Here is a 17,791-nt window from a genome sequence, read left to right as displayed (position 1 = left end):
GCAGAAAATCTGCAAAAGTGTTACGAGAGCTTGCGGCTGTATTGAATTTTACACGTCTCCTTCTATACCATGGAGCCTCCAAGTTGCGCAGGCACCTGCTACCATGAGAATTCAGCTGATGAAAGAGGAGAAAAGGAGAAGTGCAGTTCAGAGCCGTGGGGAAAGCGTGTGAGCAGTCCTTGACAGTGAGAAAGCAGTCCTGTTTCACACCCAATCAACAGGTGCTGCCTGGAAAACCAGCTTGCTCCGCAGTGAGGGTGGAGGACAAATCTGATGGTAAGCTAGAAAATAAAATTTGACTTCCTACCAATTATTTGGAAAGTCTTTCACAAAGGGAACCATCTAGACTGTCTGTGGCTGTGTGGACATTTTTTTTGGCATCATATATGGTCTACAGCATATCCCCCCCACCTGGCCTCTTGTTCTTATTCTTGTGCCACCACCTTGACTGGGGCAGTATAATTTTTTGTGGGGCCATGTGGCAAATTGGATCAGGGAACTGACTGAGATTAAAATCCCAGACTACGGAAATTAAAGTCCATTAATAAATGCTGTAACCGTAATGTAATGTTACAAGCTCTCAAGTTAAGATTTGGAAAATTTCTATGCACACTTTTTCTTATTGAATGTGTAGCTTAATATATCACTTTATGTTATTAAACCAAACATGAAACACAGTATGTTTCCAATCTCCTGTTGGAGCTGTAAATTTCAAGAGTCTGCCTCGATGATGTCTAGGCACACTGTACCAACTGCATTTCTTTTTCTTTTTAAGACAGCTGATTTGTTCTGCATCAACATTTGCACAAAAGCACGTGCCATCACTGAAGAACTGGAAGAGGCACTCACAACGCGACAGGCAGGAAGGAGAAGCCATGGCAGAAGAATTAGGCCAGAACAGAGGGCAGGTACCAGCGGGGCAAAGAGGCAATGAGGTGGGATGAAGAGGGGAGCAGAGCGAGGGCAATTAGCAGATGGACCCAGGCTGCACAACAACAGGAACAGGAAGATGCTGAAAGAATCACCAATGTTATATAGTAACAAACACGGGGAAGTAGGAAGGACATCTTCCATTAACCTGCTTTAATGGAAATATCTGATAGTTCTGTCCACCTGGTGCCTGATCTGAACCCTTGCTGCCCACCTTTTAGCAGTTAACAAGTCACTGTTAACTCACAGTCAAGAGCAGAAAAACTACAGCCAAGGCCAACCAGCAGCTTGGAGGGAATTGCCAACTCCTCTCCTTCTCCTCCGAATCACCACAGCAAGGCCAAATCACCAAAGCTCACCCTCTTGATGCAGTTTTAAAAGCCTTAACAAATTGCCACAATCAACTAGGGGATTGTAAGCTGTGCAAAAAGCTCCAACAGCTAATGAAACAGTAAGTATCCACTCCTCACCGATATCAGAGAAGAAGCTAGCTCTCATATGATCAGGTATCACTGCACAGGAGAAATTTTCAGAAAGTCATTAATAGTCTTTTTTTTCTTTAATTCACTCATCATGTTTACAATGAGCTAGCAATTACTACCCCCCCCCCAAAAAAAAGGAAGATACTCAGTTCTTTGACAAACGAGTATTTGAGTATTTTTGGCAACTGTTTCAATCAGTATCTGCAGTTCCATAATTGAAATCTTCTCTCAGGTATTTTTGTCTTCTCTACTACTGTGTGAGAGAGCAACACAAAAAAACCCGTAACTGTACAGGAGAAACAATTACCCCGACTAGACACAGAGTGTAGCCTAATGCACACGAAAGGATGACAAATGTATTTAACATCCTCTGTTATAATAGTTTGATGCATTACCTACATAACAGTAATTACAAAGTGAAACATGTTTTTCAAAGTCATGGTGTTCTTTCAGCAATCCTCTCAGAAAGATGTTACACCCTTTGCATGTGCAAAATTCAGGCTTGTCACTAACCATGGGCACTAAGGCTGATGTTTACCCAACCTGTGTGCAAAGATGCATTGAACCCAGCAGCAAGTGCCTGATTAATAGAATAAACTATACTTTTTCCAGCCATTTTATTTGACTAATGAGGTTATTAAACTTTTTTTTTATTTGACAAATGTGCAATTTTTCCTCCCAAATTACAGTATGTTTTGTTTCTCATTAAATTGTCTTAGACTTTTGTCTTAGACTAGGTAAACATATTTTAAAAACTCTGAATTTGGATCTGAGGAGTGGAATCAGAAGTATGGAAAGTGTATGTATTTTGCCAAAAGCACTATTTCATTACTCTTCAGAATTAGCTGGCAGTATTTCTGCAATATTTACTGAAGTACAAACCAAATGTTTTCATCTGGACAGGATTCAAACTGTGGTATGTTACAACCACAACAAAAATCATCTCAATCCAACAGCCTTCTCTGTAATTTGGGCTGTGGTTTCTATAAAATTGGAGGATTCTTCTCCATGAATTATTTACACCGACTCCCCCTTTAACTCCTCTCTTTTTCCTTCTAACAATTAAACATAACCCAGATGTGCTTTGGAAAAATCTTAAAACAATTTAAGACATCAGAATGATTTAAGCACAAGGCAGGTCAAGGTATGTGGGACTTAAGCCTGCCCCAATAAACATGTGGCATGCCAAGCTCCACAACTAGCTGTTTCCAGAGGTCTGGCTTTTCCTCTGACATAGGGCCCCATTTCGGGGCTGCATGCAGGTGGAAAATCTTGCCTCCCAAATGCTTCTGATGTACTGGCATCTCATTGCTGAAAATTTAGGGCCTGATTCTCATTTATTATATAGCCTACTTATGATGTTTTGGCAGGACAGTGTAAAGTCCCTGAAGTGTGAATAAATGTAATTTATGCCCATGCTTTATAGCCATTTTACAGAGCGAGGCTAAAAGAGAATGAACTACATAAACTCTATAGTAAAGAGCAATTGTATCTTACTGATTTAACTCCACCTGCAGGAACAGTCCCAGTGGGTGTTCCCTGGTGCCTGAACAAGACGCAGGAAAAGGCCATCCAAAGCACAGAGACAAAACAGAGCTTATAAACAAACTAACGTTCAAACTAACCACACTCCGTCATTGCAGAGATCACAAGATGCTTAGTGTTATGGCTAGTGTAAAGACATAAAACCCATTTTCCTCTTGGTCCATTCTTTAAAGTAAAATAGTCAAGTTAGAACCAAAAAGCACAAGCAAACTGTTCATCTTTTAGGGAAGTGAAATAAGAAAGGGATGTATGAATCTTCAGGGGGGAAAAAAGGTTCACTTTTCAAAGTTAACAAAACACACACAGAGTAACAGCCTACTGAATACTGAAAAACAACTGGAGTATCTTTCACATCCACAATTCATATCTGACAATCTCAAAGCAATTTACCTCCACTAATCTGGCTAGATTTGGAGGTGAACCTCAAAAGCAACCCAAACACACTAACCCCTGACTTTAACCCCTGTTCCTCTCCACCACGAACAAGAGAAGTTTGTAAATCCAAAATCACTTCTCTGTCACTCCCCATGTCCTACCAGGCTATTTTTTATATTGAAGAGTTCTTTAGCCCCATCACTAGTCTGTTCCATTTCAGACCTGTTTAAGGCACAATGACACATATTTGCCCCCTTTCCCAGGGCAATTTTACAAAAATTTTTGTCCTAAACTGACAAAAAATGTGTGCTTTTATGGGTTGCAGGTAATTACAGAGTTGCCTGCAAAACTAAAAACGAAGCTAGTACTTGCCTTGCTTTTTCTTGATTATGAAGAACCCTGTTCTGCTTTTCTGAGCAGCAGCCTTTTCCTCATGACTAGAACTTTCCACCAATGCAACTATTATTCCAGCTCCAGCAGCAGGTGAGAACAGTAGGAATACTTGTCTATACAGAGATCCTAGTACAGGAGCAAAAGGTTAGAGAACAGGCCTGCCTCTCACATGATGCAAACATCTCTAGTGACATGAAAGGGAAGTGCCCGACAGGACAAGGGTAACTTAGTGGCAGACCAGTATATCAGCATAAAATAAACCTTTCAGGGAGCACTGAACCTATTTTATGTTCACAGATTACAGAACCACGCATGCACATTTTGGGTTGGATGGAAGAGGAGGGATTGCCTTTGCTAGAATATGTTACATAGCCCACCTGGCTATAAACTGTGGGCACTGCTGTTAAAAACACCTTAAAGAACAAAATCACCTTCCCTTTTGGTTCGAAGTACAACAAATCTGATGGTCTTCTGGTGAAGGTCATCTTGTTTTCTCCAAGCCATTTCTAAACATGCCTGCATGTACAAGTGCATGTGTGCACCCATTCAGTCGCTGGAGATTGTAAAGATGGGGAGCTTGTTGAGAAGGGTCTAGTTTAATCTCAGGGTCACTTGAGATGGGTTGATGGAAGTTGCACTGCTGCACTCAGGATGTCCCATGCCCCCCAGTAAAGCGTCTTGTAGAATTTCAGTTGCTCTAACAAGAACCTTCTTGCTTTATCCCCAGCTTTTATTTTTTAAATCTCTCCCTTCTTCTTTCCTTCCACATTCAACTTACTAACAGAGCTACCATTTTATTTTATTTGTCATTTCTATCTTATTTGTTCTTTTTTCTTCTTTGTCCAGATGAAAAACAAGGTATCTTTCCTTTCAATTGCCCCATCTCACTAGACTGCGCTGCCATCAGGGTCCATGATTAGTTTCATCGACATCAAGTGTCTCTTGCCCTTCTCTTCCATCCTGCCTTCTCATCCATGCGCCCTCATTGCTGTTTCCACTCCTCCGCATCTAATATACAGTGCTCAAAGTCCATGCAGACCTCGAGTAGTTACACAACACAGTGTCTGTCCATATGCGCAGGACAAGTGGTACTTCCTATCCTAAGATTAGGGAAACTACTGCAAAAGGAAGCAGCGACCAAAATCACATACAGCATTTTAAAAAGAAAGACTAGTACCCAGATTTTTCTTACAAGTTTTATGGAATAAGCCTAGGTGCATATTGCTTTTTATATTATGTGCTCTCTGTTCACAGTCAGAGACTGCTTCTGCTGCTTAGCAGGAGAACCTAATGCAACCAAAGGCTGGCACGTAGGACCCACAGGTGCTAACCCAAGCACAGTGCATAGCAGCACAGGAATGGGGGCTGTATACCTTATTACACTGCCTAAAACTTATAGTGCTGATACTTATCAAATTCTAGCACCAGCTATGCCTGTTCAACTCTGTCATTAAAGTTTTAAAGTGAAAATGCCCATCCCAGGTCTAGGATCACAGAACTCAGATTTTATGCCTGTAGTCTATCCATAATCAAAAGCCAGCTATGCCAATACCTATTATGGTGTTAAATATTATCCTCATTTCATGGAAAAGGCTAAGCAGCTTGTCTGGGGACTCAGAGGGAGTCTGTGGCAGATACAGAGATTGAACCACAAGATTAGTCTCTGGTTTCAACATGTTCATTCCACCCTGTGGCTTTTTGCAGGGATAGGTATTGGAATCATTAAAATGAGAAAGGGGCCCCAGAATGGGAAGGGTAGAGGAAAATTCTGATTCTGTTGCAGTACACACAGAACACTATCTTACAGTCAGCAACTTTTCTAACTTCTTAAATTTTTCAGTAGGCACAAATTGATGTGAAGTATGTATACCTCTGCTGCATGTCTAGGGATGGCCCTCCAGCAGCATCCCCATCACTTGGGAAAGAAATAATGCCACAGTGTTTCTCACCAGGCTCTTTATGTCTACTTCATGTGCATGCTTTTTACTGTGATCCTGCATATGTACTTCTCTCTACCAACACAGATTAAATCCCTCTTTTGTCCTAAACCACTGTGTGTTCCATAGGCGGACTAAATGGCTCTGTATATCACATACAGTTGTATTATCCACATAGGAAGAGGATCCCTTATCCTATATTTTAATATGACTCCTGACTTTAAACTCTCTTTAAAAAAGAACTTCAAAATTGTGAGATTTCAGTTGCTACATGCAAACTTATTTCTATCAAAGGGTTTGTGCAATTAAGACTGTACACTCCAAAGTTCATTCTTGTATTTTCAATCCATCCTAAAATTTCAGTCTCATATACCAAGTGATTTAAAACAAAACAAAATCTATAAAAAGTTTTCCTCCAGTATTAAAAATATATATATCACAAGTCTTCATGTTTTAATCTTCTTTTGAAATTCTACAAACTAACCAGGACTGCAAAACCTTTAAAACCTTACATTTTTGGACACTGTCAACATTTCACTGCTTTGCTTCCACACTAATCAACTTGCTGTGAGATTTAATGTGCTTATTCTTATCTGGTGAGCCTGTCTACATGGCTCTAATGCGCTCTCTTGGAAGGCTGAAGCTTCAATAATACAATTGATGTAGTCACCAGCTCTCACAAAGGCAAGTGTATACATTGACACTAAATTACCAGGGAAGTGTAACTTCTGCCTAGTTAAATGCTATCTCATGCCCTTAGTAGATACAAAAAAAGCTAACAGTCATTTTCTAATACACCCAAAATGAGGAGCTCCCAAGTTTTTGTTTATGGAGAGCCTCTTCCAGTTGTAATGAAATATCTTTACAGATATCTATTAACATAATGGCCCCAGGTAAAACATCCCATTGAGGGATTCGGCTTCACAAGCTGCAAGTGACACCAAGGCCATGTTTCGAAGACACCTTTTCTGACTGTCCTTTTCCGACTGCCTGAGCACACAGGCAGGCCTGACACACTAATACTTGCCTTACATCCACACATCCCCCAGTCTCATTCTGAAAAGGTACTTAAAAGCCCCAGAGGCTGACAAACACAAGCAATACATCCTATTAGGATACTAGAAGCCTGGGAGAGAAGGCCCCTGAGCCTACCACCAAATAAGATGTTTTTAAAAGCCTATTGAAGAAATAACCGTGAGAGGACAGGGTTGTTCAGATTTGGGAAGCTAATGAAGTTTGGATAAATGTGCTATAGTGAGATTTTCTATTTTGGTTTTGCATGACTGCAATAAATTATTGTATTGTTAAAACATTGCAATATTCAAAGAAAACCAATGGTTAAGAGTTTTGCAGAAGAGTTGCTAGAAGAGTCTGAAAATGCTGTTTTGGGGACCTTAATGAAACCATCTTTATTTAGGAATTCCTGAAATTCACTAGAATGCAACTCCCAGAGGTTCAGCTTAATTAGAAAATTGATCACGGGACAACTTTTTTAAAATGTTGGCTCTTGATCGTAACCTATCTTTTACCACCTTTTGTCAAGAACCCATTTCTCACAGGGAAACGGACTCACTTTCCCCCTTTAGCTTGTATTATTCCACTTGCAACACTTTAAACTGTAAATAACTGTGGAGAAAAAAGACAACTTAAATGCACTGTAACAGAAGCTATTAAGAATTTGATCAGAGGCAGAAAATACAGTAAAAGTGGAAGCCATTGTACTACTGCACAGAGATGACACACTTGTATCTACACGCGTTGCTGAAAGATACTAATTATGCCTCTGGCAAAGGGCATACAGGCTCCTTCAAAGAAGCTATTTAAAGATAAGAACACTGCAGTCAAACACTTTAGAGATATCTGCACTATTCCGTTTCTTCTTGTGGTGAAAATTCTAGGTCACAACTTAAAAAAAAACACCCTTAAAATTATAGAAGGAAAGAGAGCTTTGCCAAGTTTGGTCAGAGCTAGATGTATTTCAGGGTGTTCATCAGCTGTTAGAGCTTTTTCATGCTGTTCTGCTTACCTTCTGAGAAGTAACTGTTATACTGCATTCTCAAATGAAGCCTTCGAAAAACAAATTCTGACTAAGAATATGTCCAAAGCCCCTAATGTTCTAGATAATGAAACCAAGCAGGTCATCTTGGTTAAATTATCCCGTCTTGAAGTTACAGAATGCTGAAAGAGTTAGTTGGATCATGAGATTCTCCGACATGCAATAGAACCCAAGGTAAAATGGGTTCCTTTACCTAAATAGGGAACCTACAATGTAAAGTGCCTTTCTCTGATGGTGCTGCGTGACAGTAAAGTTCCACTGCTCCCAGAATTCAGTTAGGTCTGTTTTAAAAAACACCAAAAACCATATAAGAGTGTACTTCGAGTTGTGACGAGGATTTTTAAATTTCCATATTTAAAAACGGAAAATGAAAGTACAAGCATAATTTCACGAAATTCTGACACTCACCAAAAGTTTGCAAAGTTCAAGGGTACCTTTTCCTGGTGGAAATCTAGAGGGGAAGAATGACCTCACAGAAAAGCAGAGATAGTTCATTAGGTTCTACTGGCAGGGAAGATGAACATTATCAAGCATCATTTGGTCAGTGCTTTCACGAGCTTTAACACTTYCACGAAGGGTCGTGAAGCTCCTGAATTCCTCATGCACTTGAACATCCAGGTTTAATATTTTGCAACGCGATCTTTAAAAGGAACTTCAGCAAGAAACACAACAGGATCCCTTCAATCCTCCACTGCCATATGAAATACTAGTCTTTTACTAGACACAGCTGTTCAATTTAATCCAAACAAGCTCCTTGGACAAGAGTACAGCAATGCTATGAGGCCCACCAGCAACATGTAAAATCCCAGGTATAAAAGTGGTATGATAAGACCAGGTGGCACATCCTTCTCAGGACACAGAGAGTGCTGACACAGAGCCACAAATTTACAGTGTGCTTCTGACACCATCGCTGGGTTTGGTGGGGATGAGAACAGATATATCACCACAAAGCTGTTTTCCCATGGTCCTAGAGGATACTCCCTCACCAAAGCAAGTCTTTGACTATGAACGTACAAACTATGTCATCAGAGTATTGTGAAGGACTGGGACCTAAGAGTGTCCCAGTGAAACAAAATGAGACTCTACACAAACACAAGGATTTACCATCCTCAGTCATACTGCTACTACACTTCCTACTAAACAATTTTCAAACAGCTGAACTTAAATTCTGCATGTGTGTTTCTACCAGTGGTGTATCACATTTCCATATGACTATGTTTTGCGTTTCAGATTGAAAGGCAAACTGTCAGAGCTGAACAGATATAGATGTAGAGAAGTCAGGACAATGGCCCGTCCCACCATGCAATCAATTATGAACCCCTTAGCATTTCAAAAATGAAACAAGCACCCTCCAAAAATCACAACTCTACACAGGGTTTAAATAAGCTGCTGGCTCTTCTCTCTACAAGCTCACTGGGTACCACCTGAAGAGCAGCACCGAAATAAGTTTGCCAGTGCACTGGAGGCCACATGTTGGACCTTCCCAGAGCTAGATATATCTGTGGGCTGTAACATGAACAGCCTGAAAACATATTAAGAAACAGCTTCCATGTGCTTTATTCCAAAGGGCACATGAAAAGGGACCACAACCTGGAGCTAGACTGCCCGAGGGACTGAAAGGGCTACAGCACAATTTAAGGCAGCCAGGACCTCCTTAAAAGCACAGCAATTCAGAAATAGAAGCCAGAATGGTGATAACACCGATCTCAGCAACCCCACACCCTCTCCCTCCAAGTTTCAAGTCACAACCAGCCTCCTGCTCCTCCACAGAAGTGCATCTAGATAGCACATTTCCAAAAAGATTTTCTCCTCCTGCCTTTACTAGTTCTTCTCAGGCTTTATACAGGGGTGATGGAGCAATAACTTGTGGAGGTATTGAAACAGAGGGCTGACAGGTTCCTCTTTCTGCTTTTTTTAGTCCTGTTTAACCACACCAAGAGCACGCCATGTGTGGCATTCTTAGTGTAGATTTTCCCTCATGATTTTTAATTTAATTGTAACGGGGAACTTGCTGTCTGGCTACACATCTTGTCTTAAAGGCTTGTATACTCCTGCATACTGAAGAAATTAGGAGTGAATTGCAAGTTTTTAATTGACAGTACTAAACATCAATTATTCTACAGAAGAATAACAAAGAAAAAAATTACAGATGCAAGAGCTAAATAGTCATTGATTTGAAAAAATGCTTCTGAATGAAGTGCTGGAATAGGACAAAAGTACCCACACTTCACATTTGCATTGTTAAAGCAGAATGCTAAGAAATGGTAGGAAATAAAAATGGAGATCAGTCATATCTCCATTCAGGTTGCCTTTCTTTAGGTGCAAGGGCCTTCAAAGCTATAAATAACACATGCTTAGTTAGCAAGCAGTAGAAACAAGTGTGCGAATGCAGCTATGTGTGCTCACACACACACAATCTGAATTTTCCCCACAAGCAACTGTGGCAGTTGGCCCAGATCACAGCAGTGACATGTTGCCAAAAGACTGATCAACCTCATAGCAGACTAAATTAGAAATACATTTCCACAGACCAAATTTCTGAGGACTGTGATGTCACTTTAAACTCCAGTGGATTCTACTCCTCACAGTCCTTTAAATAAGCACAAAAGCTAGCAAACAATCCCCCTCCATCCCCTCCACCCACCCACTTTGCCATAAGTCCCAGCATGAGGGAGGCTTCATATTGGATCAGAATTGAGACAGATAAATTAGCTGCCAGTCAAAAGCTATCACTTGCCTAATATCTCGCAGAAAAGAAAACAACAAACCACGCTGCATTAAGGTGAGAAAGCCTCAGCAGGAAGCTATGGGTGGTGCTGACCAGTGCTATTAACAGATGCAAGATATAGCTCAGAACTGGAAAGGGTAGCTGAAAAAAAAACAAGTGGAAGCAACAAGCTTCAAAGGATTCAACCAACTAGGCAAGATTTTTGCAAATGAGCCCTATCTGTAATGAATGCATACCCTTTTCAGCAGGAAATGGAAAGAAAAGAACAGCAAGAGCCATCACTCCAGCACACCAAGCATGGAGCAGTGACTAGCTACAAAGGATGTAGGGGCACTTGCTGAAAGAGAAAGTCACCATGAGAACGTTACCAAATTACAGTCAGGAGATTAAACTGAAAAACAATATCTTCGGGACGTGACTTGGGGCACAGGGACTTGAAAAGTCCCGAGAAAAAATGACCAAAGTGTAAGTATGACACTCAGGTAAGGTCTCCTCCTTTCGCTTAATCAAGACAGTTAACTATATTTCACACTAAGGTCCTTAAGTCTGAAATGAAGGTCCGAAGTGACCCCACTATACAACTCTAGCCAGGCTCAGGCACCTGCTACTTTACTGTGAGAAAGCAGGATAAGTCAGGTATCTCATGGTACAACTTCAGATACCTTATCTTCACTAGGGTTACGCAGTGGAACAGCTAAAATGTTTTAATTATTACCATAGGAACAATTCACCTTTTTGGGCGGTAAACACAAAGAACAATGGCAACCCCTTCCCCARATATCATAGGAAAAGTGTCACTCAGAATGAGCAACAAAGGACAGTGAATGGGTAGAAAAAGGGAATTTCCAACCAGATTTTTCCTCTTGCAGAAACAAGTACTCAGGAGAGTTAAGCACATCTTCAGTTTATAGTCAGACAAAATGAAGGAGGACAGGAGGACAAAGAGAGAGCTAGATGAAAACCCATTCAGGATAACAGAGTGCTAAGCACAGAAGAAATTTCCTTTTCACTGTTATTGGCCTCATTTTATGGTCTTTACAACCAAGAACTGCAATGCTCTTGCTGCTGATACAGTCAAATTACTGGAGTTGAAATGCATACAATATATTCAAGCGTAGCACCAGTACATTTGGCTAGCTGTTACTCAGTGTGTGGTACTGCAGCTTGTTCTTTGAATTAGACTGTCCCCCTAGGCTGCTACAAGATTCCTACCTCGAAGACAGAGGAAAGTAAGAAAATCTTCTGTCTTGGGCTTCCTTTTGGAGAGGTCAGAAATTTGAGTGGCGGGAGGGGGTAACAACGGCTCCACTATCTTTATTGGAGTTGTGCTGGGACTGTTTGGCTGGGACTGAGCAAACTTCCTTTGTGCTTGCAGCCTTGGCCTGTGGAAACAAGAGCATATCATAAGCACGTTAGACAGAACTTACAGGAGAGACTCAAGAACATAAAAATTCATTGTTTGAAAAAAGAGAGATCGGAATCCATCTCCCACCGATGTTCTTCAGAATTGGGTCTATCGTGAAGACAGTATTTTATTTGCCTTACCTCCAGTATCTTCTGCAACAATTTAGAAAAACAGGAAGGGGACATCTTGACTAAAAAATTTGTAACTACTATTTCATGTCTTTCAAGTATTTTCTTACACATCATACAATTATAGTTTGCAATTTACTTATTTGCAATTAAATCTGTATTTTGCATCACAAAAGTTTCTTTTTTGAAGTGTTAGTTTTCTTTGCTTCTTGTGTTTTATCACAATTAATTCACAAATTAGTATTTTTAGTCCCATTAAGGTTTTCAATTTATTCCAATCTGCTAGAATCCTAGTCAGATTGCTCAAAATCCTGAAGTTTAACTTAGAAATTGCAAGATATTAGTATATACTGTATCTACAGTTGTGCCCAGATCTGCAAAAACAAAGCAAAACCTTTAGGGAAAGGTATTTTTTGACAGGAAACATATCAGGCAAAAGCCATTTGATCTTCATTCCCCTGGTGACAGCTTGGAAGACAGTGAGCAAGGCGTTAATAAATACTTGTGCCAAATTTGTAATAGTGAAGAACAGGTAAGGACAGAGTGAATTTGTCTCTGTTTCAGTCCTTTTACTGGGCAAAGGACTGAAACTCTTTGGTAAATTTTAGAGTATGATCATGTATGGTTATGAGAAATGAACAGAAGCAAGCGGCTTCAGCAATCGGACTGCAAATGATTTCAAGCCTATCTGAAGACTCTGATTAACTACTAGGTGGCAATGAAAATGATTTTCTTTAATACATCTAGAATACAATTCAGTAGTAGGGAATAAGCTTTGGGGCAGCACAGATACCCAAAGGAGGGCTCACTGGGAACCCGACTCGGCACAGCATTTAAGAACATGCTAATTTCTCACTTAAACAACTGGGACTCTAATTGCGGTCTTTATTACAGCTTCACAATGAAAAGAAGATACTGAAAGAACTTTAAACCTCACTGAGGAAGGATGCAATTTTATATCATTTTCTTCCCTAATAGCAGAGTATTTACATAATCTAAAACTGCAAGACGTATCAAGTAACACTAAAGGAAAAGCTAGGTCTTATCATTCCACTGCAAAATTTACTGTTATGACTTAATGAAAGCACAGTTATCATTCATTAAATGTGGATGAAACAAGTAATTGGTAAACCCTTTTTCTTCACAGATATTTAATTTAAACATCTGGGTATGAGAAGTTTGTTACTATATTTTAAACTTCCTCAATTTTGTGGCTAAAATAGAAAAAAATGTTTAAAATCCCAGCAGTGTTTGTATGTGTGCATACATGTCCCCTAATGACAACAGAGCATGAAAGTAGCCTTCAGTAATTTTTCACCCTCCACATAAATTGTCCATAAGGAACTTCCTGCTGATCAAAGGAACCCTACTGCATTCCTCAAAGCCTTTCCTATTGTCTATTTATTTCCATTTCCTTAGTGGCTAGTATGTTATGTTGTTTACAATATATTTTATCATGGTGCTTATAATTTGTGAACTGGAACTAAAAGACTAATTGAATATACTTATTTCCTCATATCTATGAACAATAATTTTTCCAGAATGAAGATATTCTATATACCCACTTATGTCTTCTTCAAGTTACTCGGATTGCATTGCAAGGCACTATTCCTTCAAGCAGACTGGAGAACTCCTGCACAGAATGAATGGGATTTTAATTTCAACCAACTACATTTCTATCACCCAAACCACACATGTGGGCAGAGAAAAATGCTTTGTGTTGGCTTCTACTCTGCACAAAATGTGTGCTCTCTAGCCAAAAAAACAGACTATAAAGGTTAGCAAGTGAGAATCCTGCCTGCTGCTGTAATCTGTGGAGCGATTTTTCCCCATTGATGTGCTTCCTCAAATATGCTGTTAAAAACATATACAGCCCATGCACTGTATCAGCCAAATGTTTCCTGGAAACTACCTGCTCAAATCTAATTTGACCAAAGATAACTAGTGGAGAGGACTTCGCAACCCCCCCCAAAATGTGAACATTAAGCCTGTCACTCGGTTCAAAACCAGCCCTCTGTAGCAAGGACTGGCCAGAGCTGCTTGCAGCATCCCTGTTATCAGTCCCCAGAGCACTGAAAGGGGATTAGAGAACGGCCCATACATTTGTCATAAACATTAATGAATTACTGAACTGAAAGTACTTTTGCTTCACTACTTCTTTAAAAATATACTTTCTGCTATCCCTTCTTCCCCAGTATAAACAATTTGTCCCTTGATTTGTTTGCTCTTTCCAGCTAGGTGTCTGGCAGCGCACACGGCCAACCCTGACAGCACGGCCAGCTTTTCACTGTCCCCCACACTCTTGTGGCGGCCTTTCAATTTAGTGACGACAGCTAAAATGCCACATCTCCCTTCAGCTTGGTTTCAGGCTATGACCATGAACTTTTGCCGTTTCCTAGGGAGGCTGGTGTTGCTGTATGATCAAGCGCGTCAGAGACGCTTCCTCTCTTATACACAAATTCTGAGCACCTCTGCTGATGTATGCCATACTTCCTCTTGCTTGGTCTTCACTCACCACTCCCACAAAACCAGGCCTGTTCCTCCTGAAATATCAACTTTTATTAAAACTGTATAAACAGTTAGTTACCGGGCGTAAGCATTCACTGATTCAATTTAAGAACGCTAGTAAAAGAAGGCACCCTTTCCTCACTGCAGTTTCTGAAATAACTACTGTTTTATGCTTGGGTAGACGGTTGTTCTGCGGACTTTACCGTAACGTTTGGGAGTACACAGAGAGTGCCATACGCAAGAAAAACTCTTCCACAGTCATAACACTTTGGAATCAAAGCACCTAGATTAGGGCACAAAACCAAATTTTTAGGCAGTCCTTGCTTCAGCTTTGTGTAAAGACGGCCAGTCCAGAAGGTGGTCCAGCAAAAGAAAACCGTACTCATGTTTCAAAACAGGGGTAACAACATACAACTGTTTCCTTGTCAAGGAATGCGTGCCTCTTAACAACCTGATATTTCACTATGAAAATCTCTAGAAGCATAAAACTAATTATTTCGGGTACGGTTTCATGTTGCTCTTAATCCACTGTAAGTGTGAAGCTGCTGCCAAAAGAGGAGGCACCACTCTGCACTATGGTTACACCAGCCCAAGCGTAACCAACTGCTGTGCTAGCTTATGCGCTACTTCTGAGCAGGGCGGAAGGGCTGAGGAAGTGATAGAAGTGCTCAAAGACATGTTGTATACGATAAATATGTAACACCACCACAGTGGTTTCACTCCTTGCTTGTCAAGGCAACAATTTCTGCTGGAACGACCTGTTCAGCATACATTTGGCAACAGGGGACAGACTGACAGAACTGGCCAAAAGGCTAAAAACAAAAAAACTTGTTTGCATCCTCAAAAGAAATTGCTTTCTCTAGCCTCATTTAAAGGATATATGTTATGTAAGACTTGCAAATATTCAAATAGAAAAAGCACGCAGACAGAAAAGGATGAGGAAAAACTCAAAATAATACCTCATCTAAACATCATGCAAACACTGAATAAACAGCCAGAAACATCCAGACTATTTAAAAAAAATAGTAATTCACCTTCTCTGAACTGAATATTATTTTCCTTTTATTATTTTTGATAGACTTCAAACATCTACCTAAGACACAAAGATCAAAAAAGCCTCTGACTGAGAAAGCCTTCACTTACTTTGGGTACGCTTCTCTTCTAAGGAACCTACTGTTCAGGTTCAAGACAACAAATTACAACCGGATGCTAAAACTACACAGTAAAAATACSCTATGTCTACAGATTAAGACTAGACTAGAAGACACTTCTCTATAACACGAAATATATTTTTTGAAGCTTTTCTAGACAGGAATTTATTTTTATTTGAACATTTTAAGCAAATTGTGCTCCTTATAATCAAAACACCACAGTTTGTATTGGCTAAAAATACTTTAGAAATGTCTTTTAAAATAGAATTTCCTAGCACCATTTCTTCAGCAGTGTAGAAAACGCTGTATTTAGTAAGAAAACACCTACTATACAAAGTCGGTCTTTTCTTTGCAAAGTAAAGCTCAGGCTAGCAATACAAGTCTGTGTTAAATTTAGTAAACACTAATGCTGTAGATAACAGTACATGCTGTGTTAGCTGCAAAACAGGTATTAAATTATCAGTATGTGAGATTTAGTTCTACATCTGTACAAAAATCTTATACCRTTTTCAGTATACCACTCCAAAACTCCTAAATGAAAGCAAAGCATATGTACTATATAATATAYACAGAGAAGAGCAATACACACAATTGAATTGATTATATATATGTATATTAATCTACATTCAGGGGTTGAGAAGCTGTCCTCATACCTGCGCATCTCAACTGTAAAGAGATTTGCAAAACAAACTTTACCTTTTTCAAATGTTCTCTAATCTCTAGTAACCCAGTTTTTCATAAAACTTCCTGCTTGTTATATACTCAATATTTGCCTGCTGTCTCATAACCTTTAGCTTACTCTTTGAACTTCACTTTTGTCTTCATTGTTTCCTGCTTTGCTGTTGCCTGAAGTTTATGCCCTATTTTTCTGTTTAAGGGCACCACTAAAGTTAGATTTCCAAATTCTAAAGGAACTGTAGCTTAAATAACAGCTCGAGTGTCACAATTTTGTGATTAATTCACAGTTCTCTTTTTGATGCAGCATGGTTTTGCTTTCTGAGCTGCTGGTGAGCAGCCTGCAAGTTAAAGCTAAGGATGCTACGCTTCTATCCTTCTAAAAGTACTGTCAATATTTGGTTACTTTGCTTCTGTTTATTTTGCTTTGGTTACTTCTCCTCCTGAGAAACAGTGATATAAATACTTGTAGATATTTACTCTTGTTACATTACAATCACTACTACTGAGTAGCACAGATGAGCTTGTATTAGTTTTGACCAAATAGTGCATTGATATTTAGGACTAAAAACTCTCTTACTGCATGATCTAAGAATACCTACTGAAGACACCTGCTTTATCGCAATACATGTTTCAATGAAGAAAGTTCAGGTTCCTTGTTATTGCTTAGACTTTGCAGCTCCTGGATCTCTATCAATATTATGCACTCAACTGCCTCTCTCAATCTGAGCGGCAGAAATACAGGGCTATGTATATTTATATTTTTCCATGCAGGGATTTGTACTCCTGCTGATAGAGCCCGGTTAGCTTGTGTGGAATCCTTTAGCTGTTACTACCTTACCCTGGCTGTCCGAACAGTTTAAGCACTGTCACTGTCGCCCATGATAATGTCGTACTGATTTTTGTCATTCCATCAACCACTAGTACCCATTATAAGATGATCTCTCGCACTGACAGGAAATCTGGCTCACCAATTTTTACTTTTAAGCTGATTACCCTATGCAAATACATTTACAGATTTCCCTCCTGCCACGTGCCTGTGTTATTTATTTCTTTATTGTGACACTTTGCTGATTTTGCAAACTACTTTGCTGTGATTTTAACTTGTCCCTACCCTAGATCAGGTTAGAAGCGCACCGTCTTTCGTACTCACCAGAGGTGGCACGCAGGTTGCGCGTTCAGGGTTATTTGACTGTACAACATGGCAATCTAGTGCACAACAGGCTTGTTTGCAAAGCTTCTTTTATGTATGCAGCTTCATTTATTAAAGTAAACATACCCAAAAGTGATGGATATGCTCTGCCCCTGTTAAAAAAAAAATCGTAATTTACGTTTACATAGCCAGATGTCCACTGCATATTAGAAGATTTTCATGTGTTTAATTTCCAGCTTGAATGAAATCAGCCATGTGATGTGCACTTACAGGCGAGCCTAAGGTGCTCATGAAAAACGTGGCACTGGAGGCATCGCTCTCTACG

General features: G+C 39.8%; 1 protein-coding gene across 2 annotated transcripts in view; it reads right to left on the bottom strand.

The window, feature by feature from the left end:
- JARID2 (jumonji and AT-rich interaction domain containing 2) overlaps positions 1-11,872 on the bottom strand; it is a 69,750-nt gene extending 57,878 nt beyond the window's left edge. For both annotated transcript variants that reach the window (XM_026073321.1, XM_026073322.1), the window contains exon 1: positions 11,659-11,872. In XM_026073321.1, coding sequence (XP_025929106.1) covers positions 11,659-11,851 — 193 coding nt within the window. In that variant the 5' untranslated portion in view covers positions 11,852-11,872. The remainder of the gene's footprint in view (positions 1-11,658) is intronic.
- Positions 11,873-17,791: the final 5,919 nt, after the last annotated feature.

Source organism: Apteryx rowi, unplaced genomic scaffold (assembly GCF_003343035.1).
Source record: "Apteryx rowi isolate R43461 unplaced genomic scaffold, aptRow1 scaffold_366, whole genome shotgun sequence".
NCBI lineage: Eukaryota > Metazoa > Chordata > Aves > Apterygiformes > Apterygidae > Apteryx > Apteryx rowi.
Note: the sequence above shows the minus strand (reverse complement) of the source record. Positions and strands in the feature narration are given on the sequence as shown.